The 18764-nt window shown below is 40.7% G+C and overlaps 1 protein-coding gene across 1 annotated transcript in view; it reads left to right on the top strand.

Moving 5' to 3' along the window:
* Positions 1-18764, top strand: part of LOC126471473 (eukaryotic translation initiation factor 2D) — a 199777-nt gene that overhangs the window by 123368 nt on the left and 57645 nt on the right. The window contains exon 3 of the mRNA XM_050099669.1: positions 13807-13896. Within this exon, the coding sequence (XP_049955626.1) occupies positions 13807-13896 (90 nt within the window). The remainder of the gene's footprint in view (positions 1-13806; positions 13897-18764) is intronic.

The following is an 18764-nucleotide window of genomic DNA, read 5'->3' as shown; positions in this document are numbered from 1 at the left end:
TGGCGCAACAAACCCATATTTAACGTTCGTTTTCTCTAGAATATAACAGCGATAGGTGCCGGGTAGGAGTCCTGGGAAGGAAAAAATTGTTTCGTCTCGTCATTTCAGTTAAAACATCTAGCTACTGCCGCGAAAATCCGATATGTCACATTTGACTGTGCTTCGATAGCAATCCGATTAGGTTCTGGGTCCGAATCCCTGTCCAACACAAAGCTTTACCTCACGGCATTTCAAGTAAGTTACTTGTGAAGAAGCAATATTTAACATTTCTCGTAGTTCGTTAACAGGGACAATAGATGATGGGTAGGAATTCGCGTCTGTTAAACATGTTTGCGTTATGCAATTTAAAGTTGATATTTGCTAACTGATACTGTCTAAAATCGAGGTATATCACTCTCTGTATGCTTAATCAGGAATGAATGTTAGTTTCCGTCAGTAACGAAATCTTTGCTTAGTCTTCATGAGCTGGGTTTGAATCCATATGCGGAACAAGACGGTTCGTCGTGTAATTTGAAGTTCATACATATTCTCAACTAGCTGCTCGTGAATAACTTAAATTTTTAATGTCATTTTGTGTTAAATAATAAGTACGGTATGTTACTTTGAAGAGGAAATCATGGATACGACGAACTTACTACGTGCATTACCAATCTGACGTAATAATGAGAGTGGTAACATTTCAGGTATGTCATTTATTGTAATAAATGTGAGCTTACAAGCCTTAAGGACAGTCTTATCTGTGATAAGGTGTTCCCTGATATTTGTAGTATCGTGGTATTACTTTACATCTTGAGTTATTGCGGTACAGAGCAGTGTTATCTAGTGGTGACTTGTTGGAACCATTTTCAATAGTCAAACGACTGTACCAAGGAGCGATTAGAGGACCTGCTGGACAGATTTTTTTTAATAGGACAATGTTCCTGTCCAATAATTTTTAGATTAGTTACAATAAGCTTACGCTGCAAGAGAACTCGCTTGTATTTTTCAATATGTGGTCTGTTGTCGGTTTGAAGGCAACTTAGTGCAACTCCACCGAGGGCTGTCTGGAGTAGGGTGGATATAGCAATGTGAAAGTTGCGAGCTGTCGAAGACGATCTTCATATTCCTAATGCGATTAGGACATCGTATACACTTGACGACGTTTAGCACCTGTGCGGTCAGTCAACCAATTTCAGAATTCATGTTGAGTAATCCTGCTAAATTCCCATAATATTGTCTTTTTATATTGATGAGTAATATGGATAGTCGTCACGTTCATGTGCCGTCTACAACGCAAATTTAATGTTACTATCCTAGGAACGAACCTGCAATACGTTTTGTATTTCATAATCGGAGCTATCTGCATTAACCGTCATCAGAGCAATGTCAGGGAACAGAATGCAGCAGTGCCTTGGTACCTACTTGGGGACCTGCTTGAGTCGTGTTCTAAGGAAAGGGTAGTTGCTGGTTCACATTATATTACACTAGCGAGAAGTACCGACTTTTCCTTTTCTCTGCAAACATCCCGAACTAAATTCAGTAATCAAATGCTAAGAATATATTTGCATTGTGCCAACTCAAAGATCAATAGATATTGATATAGATATAGATTTTTATATTTAAAGCCATTCTCGTTCTGCGTTGGAATAAACATCATTCATTATTTGAGTGTTCTTGTTACGATTGTTATTGTCATTCTCTCACTCGCAAGAGTTTTCACATTCCTATTTGGTATCGATGCACATGAAGAGTGGCTATGAAAGAAGGGAATACTGAATGTTACGTCATGCAGAATACACTCATTTACTTCTGCTCCTCGTGATCAACGCTGCAGGAGAAGTGAGATACATAAAGTTGACAGTGTGAGGACAGACATGCTGGCACAACTCTGCAACTACACAGTGTTACCAGATAAAATGGTGCTGCGGAATCGAAAGTGTAGTACGGACTTTGCCACAGTAGCAGACATCTGCTAATTTCGGACCATGACCGTGGATTACACTTCAGTCAGTACTGGTTAGAGTGTTGCAACTGTAAATGGAAGGCTTTGTTTGACAGTCTTGTGCTGATGCTGTCTGAATAAATTATGCCATTGGATAAAAAGCGGTTTAGTTTTGAGACCTAACCCACAAGGGGAGAAGGCACGGTGGTCTGCTTCAGGAATTCCAAGCAATAAAACACAAAAAGCAACCCAGGAAGGGTTCGAACAGCTACTTTCATGCAGAGACATGCATTTGGAATCTGTTCATTGTTACGGGGTCAAACAAGAGGGTAACATTACTGAAACAATGGTCAGGCTACTTAGTATATAAGAGAGCATACAGATTTCAAGGAGGAAACGTATGAAGACGCAGACTTCCTCGTTATCAATATGTGCGGCATATCTTTCGTGTTAACGAAAGTAATATCCCGCTTTAACTCTTCTTACGTCTCAAATGAAATGAATGCCATGAGGAATCGAATATTTGTTGACTGCGTCTCTCCTTGCTTCCATCCGTACCAACATATTTCTTCATTCTAGTGGTAATCATGACATTCTTTTTGTATGCTGCAAAAGATTGCACGTGGACAAATTCGACATCGAGGTGCAAAGAGTTTGGTATCTTACATTATATTCAATTCGAATAAGCTTCAGATGTATTTTTACTTCGTTTGTATTTTTAGATGATTATGAACGTTACGGAAAATTATCTCACATGCTTTATGTTGAATGAGAAACATTGAATGACCCGTTTTGCTTTCCCTACGTTGAAATGATATAATGTCGGCGTCAACAGCCTTCTTCCACGCCGGAAGCTGAAACTTGTATCATTCTGGATTAATGATAATTGAATGTCTCAAATGTAGACATAGCCCACAAGGCGACGTCAGAAACCATCAGGGGAGAACGCCGCATAAAAACCAAACGTGCGCGCGCGTCTCCACTCTGAAGGACCGTATCGGAGAATCACGGCAAGCATTTCGCTGAAGAGCTGCCTCGTAAGAGAACCGAGAAATGGCAGCGTCGTAGCAAGTATTTGTCAACACTCTGATAGTGCATTTACTTCCGGGTGTAGGCCGGCGTTACCTCGCTAAATTCACTTGACATTCGTTTTTCACATCGAAGACTCGTACGATAGAATGCACTGTAAGATGAGACACTTAGAAAGTATAATTAATTTCTGGACTCCAAGAACGGCGTTCTTCACATAAGTAACACCTGTTTGTGTGTTTTAAGGTTGCGTTTTGAGGCTCAGGCAACATCGCAGTGACTATAGTCCGTCTGTGGTCGCCAGTGTGTCGTTAGCTCAGAGGTTATTCGTCATATTGTGGCTTTTCTAACGCGGGACATTCTGAATCGGAATACTTCCCTTTCATTATTAGTTCTGGGACGTGACTATTTTCCTGGGACAAAGACCAATGCTGTGAATTGGATTCGCGGACATGCCATTCACTACCTAGTTGGACAAACTGTAGACTCTGTACTCGATTTTTGGACATATCTCAACGACCGTCATTATGTCGTTGTCCGCCACCCAAAATACAGACAATTACACAACAAATATAAACAAAACAAAAATCAAAATAAATATAAAATTCAGAAGAAGGAAGATTTTGTTTTGTTTGTAATGAGAGCCCTAACCTTTAATTCCTATATATTCCCCTGGTATATAGGCAGCTCTTGGGGTAGGTTTAGTCAGGAGCCAACGCCTGAAGTGGACCAGATTTTTTTTTTTTTTTTTTTTTTTTTTTTTGTTATTGGATGGAAAGTGGCGGTGGCACTTAGTTTCTTTTTTATTGCCATTTTCGTAAGGGCCTTTAAAATGAGAGAGAAAAAAAGGGGTAATCGTCAAAAAAAGTAAAAGAAAAAAAGCAAAATTAAAAAAAAAAGAGGTTCCCTTGTGCGTTGCGGTGGTCGTACTGTATGACATAGCAGTTCCAATCTCGGTGGAAGCCGCTGACTACAACCTTTTATTTTCCATTTTAATTAATGGAGTTGCAAACGGCTAGTAAAAATTCTTTATACGAAATCTGAAGAATGCCTTTAAACATCAATCTTCGTCCGATTCGACTTAGTAAATTAAGTTAATATCATGGCTGTGTGCTTTGCAAATGCCAAGGTGCTTCACTGTAAAATAGATCCTGGAAAGATTCAAAGCGACTGTCAACGATATAAATTTGAGTTTTGTTCGTCATATAGGTCTAACATGTCAGAAGGTTGTTTATGAAGTGCATATGTTGATTAATTTAGTTCCCCTCTTCTAAATTTTTGCAATAGCATTTAACTGTAGACGTTTTCTAACACCGGCGTTAGCAATTCCTTTCCGTTCTCTGAAACCTCCAAAACGACAAATTTTTCTGGTCTAAACCTGATGACCTTAACTATCACTTCCGATCAACATTAAATACTTCATGAACCCATACATGGAACTCCAAATGTGCAGTGTTCCTGCACTGCTACAGAGCATGCATTGCAAGTTATTCACACAGTTTATCGCATAGAGTTACCATAAGGAATGAAACAAGAACTGTAATACACTTTACACCACAGACGCTCACCCCGGCTTGACGAAAACATCCGAACATTGACCAAAAGTTGCACAAATAATTGAGTTTGAAAGGAAAAGAAACGAGGTATGAAGCATTTATAAATTCATCGAATGTAGCGAGGTGGTTTAATTTCGTCCCAGTCTATAAAATTAATTTCGGGCCATACTCAGCTCTTGCCGATTAATGTAATATAATACCCGCCTACTAATCAGGGCGTCTGTCTCCGTTGCTTTTGAGCGTGAATGGAAATCGTAGAAATTTTCTGTGGAGCAACATTTAATAATAAAGCGTTTTAAATCATCAAAAGCGATGAGCGGGAGCAGGCGCTTTCGATAAAGAACGGGGGAGTGCAGCGCCGCTGCTGTCGCCACGGCCGCTGCCGGTAGCCAGCAAATGGATCCCGGAGCTTTGCCGCATACGGCGTCCAGAGGAGGACAGTCTGCAGGAAATCTGCTGCAAAATCGTTACTGGATAAAATTTTGATATCGGTGTGTCAGAAAGCGAAATAGATTGAACCTGCGCTACCATTACATTCACGTCTTCAGCATTCAGACAGAAGAGGCTATAAAAATATTTTATGCCAGCTGCTCTCGATCTACTGACATTACGAACAGAAACAACGCACGCTACCGCTAGACCACAGGCGTAATCAGCCTAGTGTTTCTCTATCATGGGACAAGTTTTCCTCCAGGAAGTGCCGCAGTCTGCAGTGTTGCCAGATTGTGCAGATAACCGGACTTCGAGAATTAGCGAGTTGGCCAGTTTTATTGTCGCATGTCGCGATCGGCGCGGACTTAGCCTCTGAAGCGGCCGGCCGCCGGTCGAGTTTTATGTCAAAGAGTGTACATACCAAGATGATGTGTATGTGCTAATATTAATTGAAAGGGGGGAGGGGGGTTTGTTAAAAGAGATAAACAAATAAAGGAATGGAATCCGTAAATTAGCTGAATAATACCACTGCTGACAGTGAAGACTTTGCAAAATATAACTTAACTGAGGAACTTGTGCTTTTACAAGAGTTTCCTTACAACTGTGAATCAGATTTTGGAGAACTAAAGTTCTACACACAGAATAGATTTGCAGTAGATATTTTTAACTTAACAGTGACACTGTCATGAGTATTAGTGTGGAAGAAGAGTGATGACTCTGACGTCAGGATTGCTATGATTTGTGCTTTTGGACAAATTTCCTTCCTTGCCATTTTCTATCCCACACGATCTGGAGGACAATGAGACTGTGATATAAATCATTAAGAATGTTCTTTTCTTTACTGCTTCAGAAGAGATATTAATATGTGTAGAGGACAATGGATATCTGCTACCACTGTACCTGGGGTATATATTTTGAGTGTGTCATCTGGCCATTTGGATGAATTACGTCTTGTTCTAAATATTTAACATGTTATACATGTATATTTCAGAAGTGTGGAGGTCTTTACCTACATCAGTTTCTCTTTCTTCTCCATTACTGCAGCTAATTCTGATCTTTCAAACAGTAATGAAGATTTCCACAATCTCAGTTTATAAACATATAACAGGTGTAATATACTATCAAAGTAAGCCATGGAAATCCACACTTGGTGAAGTAGTCATACATTTTCGGACAGCATATAATGTTTCTGAACACAAATGTGACATCTGGGCTTTGTTGCCCATGTGAAAAGTATGACCTTTCAAACTATTAACTCGCCATCTCCAAATTATTGAGATAGCATGCAGTATCCCATTTGGGTGAGTGAGGAATGCTAAACTGTATCCAAGCAGCACTTAGGCACCTTATATGCTGAGTAAATTGTAGGTGCTTCACATCGACTACAAGGATGTAATTATGAACAGTGACTAAAGATTATTAAGAATGTTCGTGACAGAATAAGTTAGAATGAAATGTGTTATACCTTTAATAATTTTAAAGTGATGTAATATCTGACAAGTAGCTGGTAAGTACTTGTCAGAAGTGTCTTTCAGCCCATAAAAACTGTTAGAAGCAGTGGCAGAATGTTTTACTGGCATTACTGGAACTTCATCAGCAGCAAATTATCACCTCTTCTTCTTTCTTGGCTCTACAGCTTATGATGAGCCTTGGCCTCTTCTACAATTTCCTTCCATCTCTCTCAGTCCTTTGCCAATACTCTCCAGTTTCTATAGCCCATCTTCCTAAGATCTTCGATTACTCCATCTTCCCATCTGGATCTTGGTCGACCACGTCCTCTCTGCCCTCTTGGCTTTCCTTGTAATATTCTTTTTGGTACTTCTGTATCCTTCGGGCGAGCCACATGTCCCGCCCACCTCAGTCTGGATGATTTCACTATCCTTCTGATGGATTGGTCTTTGTATATGGTATACTACTCATGGTTGTATCTCCTCCTCCATCTTCCTCTTTCACAGATTGGGCTGATAATTCGTCTAAGTACCTTTCTTTCAAATGCATCCAGTTTTTCAATATCTTCAGTTGTTGATGTCCAGGCTTCAGAGGCATATGTAAGCACTGGTCATATAAGTGATTTATAGATAGTTAATTTAGTGGTACGAACCAGGAGCCTTGAGGTTAGAAGTCCTGTTAGGGCAAAATAGGCCCTATTGGCCAATATTAATCTCTGCTTAATTTCAAAGGAGGTATCATTTAGATGTGTAACTGTCAAGCCCAGATACTTGAAATGTTCAACACTCTCAAATGTATAATTGCCCATTGTTATTACATTTGGCATATTTTCTCTATGTGCTTTTCCAGCTGCCATATATTTTGTTTTTTGTTCATTAATAATTAACCCCATTTTCCTACTGGCCTGTTCAAGAGCTGTAAATGTCTCTTCAATTGCTTTTTGGGTTCTTGGTATTATATCTATGTCATCTGCGTAGGCCAGTATCTGCACCGATTTATAGAAGATCGTTCCTCTGTTCAGAAGGTTTGCGTTTCTCATCACCTTCTCCCGGGCGGCATTAAAGAGAAGGCATGCCAATGCATCCCCTTGTCACACTCCATTTTTAATACTCAATGTGTTGGACATCATTCCTCCTATTCTTACACTACGTTGTGTTTCACTCATTGTCATTCTCACCAGCCTTACCAACTTTCTAGAGATACCCAGTTCATCTAGAACTTGATATAACTGCTCTCTATTTATGCTAACATAAGCTGCTGTGAAAACTATAAAGAGGTGATGCTTGCCAACTCTGTATTCGTTTGTTTTTTCAAGGATTTGTCTTAAGGTGAATATTTGATCTATGGTTGACTTCCCAGGAAGGAATCTGCATTGGTACAGCCCCGTCTCCCTCTGTATGATTGGGAGTATTCTGCCGAATAGTATATTAGAGAGTATTTTATATCCCAAATTAAGTAGTGTGATCCCTCTGTAATTGCCACACTGGTATAGTTATTCTAGGGTTGAGGAGACTATCAAAATACCTGCGCCATCTTTCGCATATTCCCTTCCCTTCACTTATTATATGCCCTGTCTCATCTTTTATTAAGCTTGTTTTGCTACCAAAAGGCTTCCGTGCAGCATTCACCTCTCTATAGACTTTTCTTATTTCATTTTTGCTTCTCATGAGCTCCATTTCTTTGACACTTGCTTTCATCCATTCTCTCTTTTTTTTTCTTTGGTGAGTCCTCTTTTCAATCCTCCTTTTTTCTTCGCATTCTTCTACTATCCTCCTCATACAGTGTGATCCCAGTGTCCTTCTATATGCTTTGTTCTTTTCTTCAGTTACTATTTCGCATTCAGTATCAAACCATGATGGTCTTACTTGTCTTGTCCCAATTCCAAGTATCTCTCTTGCCGATGTCTCCTCCGTTGTTTTTATCACTTCCCACTGATCTTCAATATTGTTATATTCTCCAGCATTTTCCAGAATCCAAGTTATCTTCTCCTGATACTGTTCTCTTACTTCCACTGATTCTAAAGTTGTTATATTATATTTCTGTGCCCTGGGTTGGTGTCCTTTCGCTGCGTTAGATATCCTTGCCTTTCACCCGTGCCCATACCAGAAAATGATCTGTATCTATGTTTGGGCCTCTGAGACTCCTCCCATCCAATAGGTCCGATTTGCGTCTCACATCTATCAACACATGGTCGATCTGGTTTACTGTTTCCATCCGGTGAGTTCCATCTTCCCTTATGAATTTCTTTATGTAGGAACAGTGTTGATCCTATTACCCTATTTCTAGATGCTGCAAACAGTATAAGCCTTGTTCTGTTCTCATTACTTGTTGCATGTTTGCTGTGGGGGCAAATTATCGGTCCATAAATCTGTTCTTTCCCCACCTGAGCGTTTAGGTCTTCAGCTATTATTTTAATATCATGCCCTGGGCACTCATCATATACTCTTTCCAAAGATTCATAGAATACTGCTTCTTCTTCTTCTTCTGTTAGTGCATGGGCAGTAATTATGGAATAGTTAAAGAATTTCCCCTTTATCCTGAGTGTTGATAATCTTGGATTAATGGGTGTAAACCCTATTACCAAATGCTTTAATTGATGACGTATAACAAATCCTGTCCCCAGCTGGTGATCACTTTCACTGCAGCTATAGAATATATTCACCTCTTTCTTTTCTAAAACTCCACTCCCTGTCCATCTAATTTCTTGTAGTGCTATTATACTTTGCTTCAGACTCATTATTTGATCCATCATTACTTTCAGTACTCCTGGTTGATATAGGGATCTCACATTCCAAGTACCAATATATAGATCTGATCTACGCCTTATATTTCTCTTCTTCCTAATTTTCCCTCCTTCATTTACTTGTATTCCATCCTCTTTGTCCTTTTCCATGCCAGGTCCATCTTCCTTCATCCGACCGACTTTACTTTGTAGAAGTTTCGCAACAGTTGTTTTTTACAGAGCGGGCTGTCAATCCTGCGTCCAACCCCTACCAGGGGACAGGTGATTTTTAATCAAGGTTTTCTTCCCTTAACCCTTCTGATGATGGTGACTACAGCCATGAAATCAAGAGACACTTGTTACTTGGGAGAAAGGCAATGTCCAACTTGGACAATGTTTTAAGAGGAGAGAAGTAATTGTAACAACAAAGGTTCATATAGTAAGGGCTATGGTCTTTCCAGTTGTGATGTAAGGATGTGAGACCTGGGCCATAAGAAAGGCTGAAGAGTGTAGAATAGATACCTTTGAATTGTGATCTTGGAGGAAACTCCTTAGGGTTCTGTGAACCACAAAGGCAACAAATAGCTCATTATTACAACAAATAAAACCAAATTGCTCCTTGGAAAGTCTGATACCGAAACGACGACTGACCTACTACGGGCACATTATGAGAAGATGTAATTGACTGGAAAATACTATAATGCAGAGGAAGATTGAAGGCACAAGGAAAAGAGGGTCGCAAAGGGTGAGATGAATCAACATCCTGGAAATTCTGTAGAAGAGAGTGCAGGACAGAAGAAATTGTCATGCATGATGTCACAGAGTGGCAGAATACACACACACACACACACACACACACACACACACACACACAGAGTTATATATATATACACTTCGGTGGATCATAAAATTGTGTTTTGTGGTACTGTCATTACTAGTCATACTAAAAAGCAAAAGCTAAACTGATGCTTCATGAAGGTTGTAGAACTAGACACTATGTAGTTGATTTCACTATGTATTTTGACCCAAGGGGCTCACAGATCTTTTGTGGGTGCGTGACTGACGAACATGGTGCCACAAGCTCTTGTTTAAGAAAATAGAGGAAAACTCATCTGATTAGGAAACGCCAACAATCTTCCATACAGATTATGATGTTATTCACATAGAGGTACTAGTAAAACAGCCATGTACTACTCCTGCTCTTCCTCCTCCTCCACCTCCTCCTCCTCCTCCTCCTCCTCCTCCTCCTCCCACCACACAGTCTCCACCTCCATCCTCTATCCCACTCTTTGAAAGATTGCACCAATACTTCATGGTAATTTCAGTGGTAACAGGACACTCAGAGATAAACTAAAAACTCTAGTACATGCAAAATTGTCTGAATACATGATGGTTATAAATAAACTTTTGCTACTTGAGCTACTGTAGATGGAATATGTTTACAGTATTGGTACACAACTTCATAGGAATGATGTTCAGACTATGTGCTGCACAATTTGCATCATTAGTAGTGTTACTGTCATGACTTGCCATTAAGTGCTGGTACTGGCACAATGATGTACATTGAAACACAAGTATCAGTGTGCATTACAGTTGTAGACAGTCAACATGGGTCTGGAGAAGTTGAGCAGGGCTTTACTCGTAAAGGGTCAACATGGGTCTGGAGAAGTTGAGCAGGGCTTTACTCGTAAAGCTGTTTTATCAAAACAGTGCTGCTGCTCTTTGTGAGTATCGATGCATTAAAAGTATACAGAGAGGTTCTCCTTCAGCACCACGGTTGAAGGACATGATTCGGATGTTCAGATTAACTGACAATTTGGGAATTGCTTCTGAGAGAGGACAACAGCCAATTGTGCCTAACGTTGTTGAAGAAGTTACTGTTTCTATGGCTGAGAATGCTGGATGCAATGTGTAATCTTGAAGCAGTGCACAAGCTGTGTCACGTTGAGCAGACATTTGTGACCTGGGACATAAATATGGTATGCAATTAGAAAATATTACCCTCTTGTGGGGAAATTAAAATGTGTTTCTTTCAATGGTTCATTTGTTGTTTCTCTATCTCGACACTGTGTATCTATACAAGACACACTTTCAAGCTCCCTGATACCTCTTTGGTGAGTGTATTCAAGTCTCAATGAAAGGGCAAGTTCAGGGGTGAAATTGTGTGGATTGAAGTTGCTGTGTTTGTCAGTGACTGACTAGATCTCACTAGTAACTCTTAGCCATTTTTAGTATGGGCTTGGAAGTTATGTCCCCACCCTGCTATCTTACTCAGTGGGCAGCAGAAAGTTCATTATCATCCAGCATGTGAGTGGTGAGGTGACTAGCAGAACAAATGGCAGTTCCGAATGGTCAGTGATGACAAAGTTGACGCAGTGAATGGCTGGCTAGTAAGAGAGTCCAAAAAACACTAATTTTGCTATAAGCTTACAAGGTTAGTCCAGAATATGATATGGCTCAGTCTTCAGCTGATTTCAGGCTCTGACAGAATTTGAATGAACACACACATTTTAGCTAAAAACTTTGACACAGTGTGTGCCTAGTGTATTGTAGGCTTACACTGTCTGTGTAACCATGAGGAATTGTGGCTGCTTGCTACCCACTGTCTCTGACTCCATATTAATACTGCAGCTTGGCAGGACTCTGAATCTCTGTCAAATACTGGTCTTCATACACAAGCACAATCTTGTGTGTGTCTTCTTCAGTACAGAAAAAGCTTACAATAGCACTTGGAAGTACTTTATTATCGAGTAGCTTCATTTATGGAGAATGTGATGACACCTTCCCCTTTTCATATTATCCTTCCTGAATGGACACTAGTTCCATTGTAGAGTCAGAGACATACAATCAAATTGCTTCCTTCAAGAGAACTGTGTATCACAAGTAAGTGTGCTCAGTGTCACTCTTTTTGCCACTGCCATCAAAAGCATTATATCCACAGCAAGGATTAATTTCGTGTGCTCCATACTTGCATGAAATTTCTCTGAATTTTGTGTCCTCATCCAATTTCAGCTCGAGTTTTTCTACTTCAGCTAATCATTCAGAGATTGAAACTAGTATGTTTAGAAGGTGTGTTTTTAACTATGGACCATTTTTTAAATAAAGCTGTTGGAGCACTGTGATTGGCAATCTACATGTGTGTGCTGAGTACTTGCATCTATTGGCTACCCACAGATACTGTAATGGAAGCTTTCATATGTGTTTGGTCATTTTTGCTTATTTAAAATTCTTCCTTTAGCTGAAAAATCTCTCGGAGTTTGAAATATGCACAATTTGTTTTCTGTGTTCAAGAGACATGAAAATGATCATAATTCATCCCGGGTTAGTTAAGTTCTCAATATTTGCCATCACAGATATCTTATGATCAAATAACTAACAAATATACTGAGATACCTGAATCAACCTAAAGTGTACAGCGATACAAAAATAAAATAAATATTAACATTGAAGTTGCGCAATGGTAAGACACTGGGTGGACTCTCATTCGGGAGGATAGAAGTTGAAATCCCCAACTGGCCATCAGTATTTAGATTTTCCAATGTTTCCTTAAATTAGTTAAAGTGAGTGCCTGGATAGCTCCTCTGCAAAGGACATGGTCAATTTTCATCGCCACCCTTCCTATAATCTGAACTTGTGCTCTGTCTCTTCTGATCTCTCAGCAATGTGACGTTAGTCTCTAATCATCCTTCATTCCAAATACAATATGAATTCATTGCACAGGTTTCAACCGTGTCTTCAGAACTGATAATTTTAGTGTGGTGTTGTTGTGGTTCTTCTTCTTCTTCTTCTTTTCTTTTTATTTTCTTTTTTTTTTCCCCCACACACATTACATTTTACTATCTCCAGTTATATTTTTGGCATGTTACACATCTTATCTTTCAACATTATTTCATGTAACACCTGTAGAATGAATATTATCATACCAGTTTTCTGGAAATTTCTTGTGTTGTTATGTTTTCTCATGTGTCCAGTATCCTCACTGTGAGTGTGTGGAATGAACAATGTATCTAATCTAATGTTTCGTTTTGGCACATAAAGTCTTTGTTTTTACCAAGAATTCTGGGTTATTCTTTTTGCATTGACAATGTCATCCACTCAGCCTCTTCTTCTCCTTCTCCTTCTCCTTGTCATTATCATCATTTGTCTCCACCCCCACTTCCTTTCCTCGTGTGTGTGTGTGTGTGTGTGTGTGTGTGTGTGTGTGTGTGTGTGTGTGTGTGTGTGTGTGTGTGTGTGTGTGTGTGTGTGTAAATTTTTGCCTAGACATGATGCCTACCTTACACAACTTAGAGAGATGATAAACCATTAAGATGTTAATGAAATCTCTATCTACTGTTTCTAATTTTTTGTAAAACATCATTAGAAAGAAGTTAAGAAATTAGGATAGTGGTTCTGCCAGAAGTTAAGCTATGAGGATAGGTCATGAGTCGTTCGTGAATAACTGAGTGGGCAAGAGCATTTCATATGAAAGACAAGGTCCCCAATTTGTGTCCTTGTTCTGCACACATCTTTAATCTTCTGGGAAGTTTTGTTATTAGAAAGTCTAAATGAAAAGTATTGTGCTAAAAACTAACAAATGAATACCTTTAGATTGTAAGAACAAAATTGAACAATGCTGTACTATTAATGTGCATGTTAATGTATGCTGTATCTTCACTTTGATGATAAGACGTTAAGACAGCTATATCCATTTCCAGGAAAGGCACAAGTTTACCTGTCAGCCTTCTGAGAAAACACATAACTGATTATGTTAAGGAGGAAAACTTGCAGAGTACCTCAGATCGAAGGTAATATTTTCATTGTTGATTGTTCTACAGCATAGATTTGGCTTTATTGCCTGCATGCTACTTATTGTTATAAACATGCATTAAATGGCATAACTAACACTTCCATGACAGATGGAAAGGTGAGCCGTGTTTGTTCATCTGCTTGAATGAAGTGGAGAATTTCCATTCAGCAGGTAGTCATCTAAATATCCAGCTCAGTGGAAATAAATAAATACTGGTGTTCAATACTTGGCAGAAGCAGCTGTTCACAGTTCATTACATATAACTGTGATTCAAAATAAATTGTTTTTAGTGATTGCATTGCTGTGTGTTGTCAGTAGTAAACAGAAATATTCAACAGATGTGCAGATTCTTGAAGCTTTTAATGGAATCACAGGTATGAAAATTTCTGCAACAATATTGCTTTTCTATTTGTTAGTAATTTGATAATTTCAGTCATAGTAATGAAAATATTTGATTTTATTCAAGTTATGTTAGCTAATTCTTCCATTGCCTCTTTGTAGAGCCTCATAATAATAAATGAAAAGCACAATACTGTGTATTTCTACAGGATTATTTGTTTAGTTAACCGATTTTCAGCTTACAAGGCAATCATCAGACTTCAACTGACTACACACACAAAATAAATGTCATCTTCGACAATGCAATAGTAATGAAATTAATATGCAAAAAGTTGGAAACTAAATAAATATAAAGGGTGCAAACCAGGAAAAACATTAACACCAGGACAAAAAACTGTGCCTATGTAACATATAAAATAAATTAAACAATCCCAGTAAAATAAATTATTACTTGCCAAGATTACTAAAGAATAGCTTGTGAACAGTTATTACACATCACAAGTGATACAGAAACAGAGTAAAAATAGAATTGACTTTTGTAACAACAGAACATTAGAGTACCTGGGAGAACTGATGATTTAGCAACAGAATATTAGAGTACATAAGCAATCGAAATAAAAATTAAATCAAAACAGTAATTGGAGGAATAGAAAGGAACAGACAGTGTGGGGAGTAATGGAAAACTGAGAGGATTAAGTGAATTTTAGAAGGGTAGAAGTATTGAGTTGTTTTTGGCCATTTTATATTAAATCACAACTGTGGGCCAGATGTTTATTGATTTACAGGACTTACACCAGACTGAGTTTTTGGCATTTGTTTGTTAAGCAAAGGACATGGGGCAGTGGCTGGTAGCTGTGGCCCTTGCTCAGTACATGCTCGGCAAGTGTGGAGTTATAATTCTGCAGCCTCCAGCTGTGTTCATGTTCATGTTCAGCTAGCCTAGGTCCTGTGTCTATGCCTGATTGACCGATATAAAACCATAGTCAGTACAAGAATATTCTGTATAACCCACTGTTGGTTAGTAATTATGTGTTATCTTTGCCATTGAAAATACACTGGACTGTGCTGTTCCTCACATAGTAGGAAGTCCTATAGCTGTAGCTTTTACTACACTCTGTGATACTGGTCCTATGTATGGTGTTGTACACCACTTCCTGCAGACAGTGGAACAAGCAGCAGAGGTAGTTTAGAGGAATGGACGTAATTTTCAATTTTTGTTTCATATTGCAAGCTGTAGTCAATCAGGATAGGATTGTAGCCACTGGTTGATGCAATAAAATTTATTATGTCTAACTCTGCTCTGAAGTCTTCTTGGGACATGGGAACTGATATGAAATGGTGCCCCACTGAGTGGAAAATTGGATGTTTGTGTGTTACTGGGTGTTGTGAGTAAGAAGGTATTACTCTGCCTGTAGCTGTAGTTTTACAATAAGTTTTGAAACAGTGTGTTTGTGTACTGATGTCGATGGTTACATCTAGGAAGTTCATGACTCTGTTGCCAGTTTCCACTGTGAACTTAATATTTTTATGTTGACTGTATAAGCTTCGGAAAAAAAATGATGTTGACCCATCTTGTAGTCCTGTCCACATAAACAGTATGTCATCTTCATACCTGAAACACTATGTAAAATTTACACTCAAATCTTCTTTATTCAAAAAATGTTGTTCGATAGGGTCCATGAATATTTCAACTGAAAGTGGATTAAGAGGGGACTCCAAAGCTAAGCCATCTAAGTGTTTGTCAGAGTCCTTGGAGCCTCCAGGGGACTCACTGCTCTTTAACAGGTTCATGCTTGGCTATCACGGGTCCCCAGCCTTTGTAGCATCTTTCCCTTCTGTGCTGCATGTCTTTCACTTCAGGAATATGTGTGGGATGTTGTTGGAAGTGTGTTCTGCAGATTCAGTTGCCAATATCAGAACAGTATCTCCACTGTCTTTCATTCCTTCTTTCTTTTTTCGTTCCCCTTCTCCTATCCTTCCCCCTCCACTTCGGTATTTGAGGTTTCTCTTTTTCTTCTTCCTCCCTGTGCACTCCTGAAGGCCAGCCCACACTTCTGACGCCTAACAGATGTCTGGGTAACGCATAATTCCCAGCTGCAGGTTGACAGGTAAAGGCCAGGTCCAGGGAGGGGAGACATCTGTAGTTGCTACCTTCCTAAATTGTTGATTGGTCCATCTGTCTGGTGTTTGAGAGTTGTGAACTGAGGTGTGAACAATTGCCTTAGGCAGGTGTGCCCCCTTCGGTGGGGGGGCCCCCAGTTGGAAGGAGCGCACCATTGTAAAAACTGGCAATCGGGGGGGGATTTTCTCGCAATGAGCCAAACAGCTTCTTCTCATTCTACGTCTACTAAATGTTCCTTCTGGTTTCGTGTATTGAGGACAGCCAGTCCTCTGCTATGGTAAATTTGTTCATTATTCAGAAAGGAGTTGATGCAGTTGCTGGCCCTGTGAAATCCTGCTTTTTATTTATGAAATTGCATTTTGCTTTTTGGAGACGTGTGATTCTCAAGTACAACAACTGCATGCCGCTTCGCTCCTCCTATGCTATCCTATTCGTGTCGAGGCCCATCAAATGCTGAATCCTTCCCCACAAGCGCCTTTTTTCACACTTTTGGTAGAGTAGTTCTACCGTCAAATGGTTTGGTCATGGTTGGGTTGTTTGGGGGAAGAGACCAAACAGCCAGGTCATTGGTCTCATCGGATTAGGGAAGGATGGGGAAGGAAGTTGGCCATGCCCTTTCAAAGGAACCATCCCTGTATTTGCCTGGAGCGATTTAGGGAAATCACGGGAAACCTAAATCGGGATGGCAGGATGCGGGATTGAACTGTCGTCCTTCTGAATGCGAGTCCAGTGTGCTAACCACTGGGCCACCTCGCTCGGTCCCGTCAAAGAGCGAAGCAGGCTATGAAGTTATCACAGTCTGACCATACATTCCGAACCTGATGCACTGCTGCAAGTGTCATCATTACAACCACACTCGAGAGTCCTGTTGACACCCAGCCAGATGTGTAACCTGTGGTAGGGATGCTCACAAGGGCGACTGCCTGCCTCCTCCTCCCCACTGCATCAGCTAAAATGGCAACAATGCTGCCCCCTCCCACGATTGTCCCATGTATCTTGGTGAGCAGGCTATCCAGGAGATCAGGGTGAAGGAAAAAGTGCCTTACCTGGCCGCTCACACAGTGTTTGCTAGTTGGAAACCCTATGTTCTACCATCTGGCATGTACATTACTGTTCTTGCTACAACTTGCTTCACGAAGTACATGGCTACGCAGACGTGAGACCTCAAATTTAGCATCGCGGTTGTGAAATTGCCCAGAGTGTGGTAGCGACCCCATCTCCTCCTCCTCCTCCTCCTCCTCCTCCTCCTCCTCCTCCTCACCAGGCAAAGTCACCTGCTACACAACCAGCAGGCCGGGAAGAACAGAAGGAATACTCTCGCAGAGACTTCCTACGTCCTTCCAGCCAGCAAACTTCTGAAACTTCCTCTGCCAACCACAAAGGCTCCAAGAAGTCAAACAAAGGGAACGGTCTTCTTCTTTGCTGACCTCGCTGTGTTGCCACATGATACCTTAGCCCGGCCAACCTCCATGTTGCTGGTGTGCACCGTAAACCATTTTTCCGCCCTGGACTCCACAGACTGATGTTAGGAGAATGCTGACTCCTCTGTAGATCTTGTGGATGAGGATCCTCCTGCCTCCGTGCCCTGTAGCAGCAAGTCTTCAAAGCCTGGCACTCGGCAGCTGCTGAGGTGACACCCTTTGTTTTTTCCTCGCCATGACTCACCTCCAATCTTCGATCCAAAAAAGAGGACTGACGGCTGCTCTTAGAATCGCAGCATCCACTTGTACCCTGCCTCAAGGAAACAAATTTGCATTCTCACGACCACTTTGAGCTCTCGCATTTCTTCCTAGTCCACTTTGACCTGCCCCTCCCCCTCATACCCTCATCCCCCCAGGGCGCATTCCATCTCATGGGGGTGTCATGCTGTTCGTCCAGGATGATGTCCATAGTCAAGCCATCTCCCTGACTACCCGGCTCCAAGCTGTTGCAGTCTGCATTTTCCTTCCTCACTTGACCTTTTCCCTTTGTAGCAGTTACATCCCTCAGTCATCCGGTGTCACCAGGGCAGACTTCCTCCAGATTATTGGGCAACTCCCTTCCCTCCTTTCTGCTGCTCAGTGACTTTAATGTGCACCATCCCTTGTGGGGCTCACCCAGAACCTGCCCGAGAGATGCCCTCTTGGCTGACCTTAACCTCATCTGCCTTAACACGGGAGCACCCACATTTCTTTCAGACTCCACTCTCACCTGTTCCCATTTGGATCTCTCCTTCTGTACTACCCAGTTTGCTCATCATCTCGAGTGATTTGTTGCCTCTCACACGTATTTCAGTGACCATTTCCCATGTGCCATCTGATTGCTGGCTCCTACCCTCACCTACTTGCACACCCAAATGGCAGCTTTCTAAGGCTGACTGGAGGCTTTACTTCTCCCTGGCGACCTTCGACATACATAATTTCCCC

Source organism: Schistocerca serialis, chromosome 3 (genome assembly GCF_023864345.2).
Source record: "Schistocerca serialis cubense isolate TAMUIC-IGC-003099 chromosome 3, iqSchSeri2.2, whole genome shotgun sequence".
NCBI classification, from domain to species: Eukaryota; Metazoa; Arthropoda; class Insecta; order Orthoptera; family Acrididae; genus Schistocerca; species Schistocerca serialis.
This window is presented reverse-complemented; position numbering and strand designations above follow the sequence as displayed.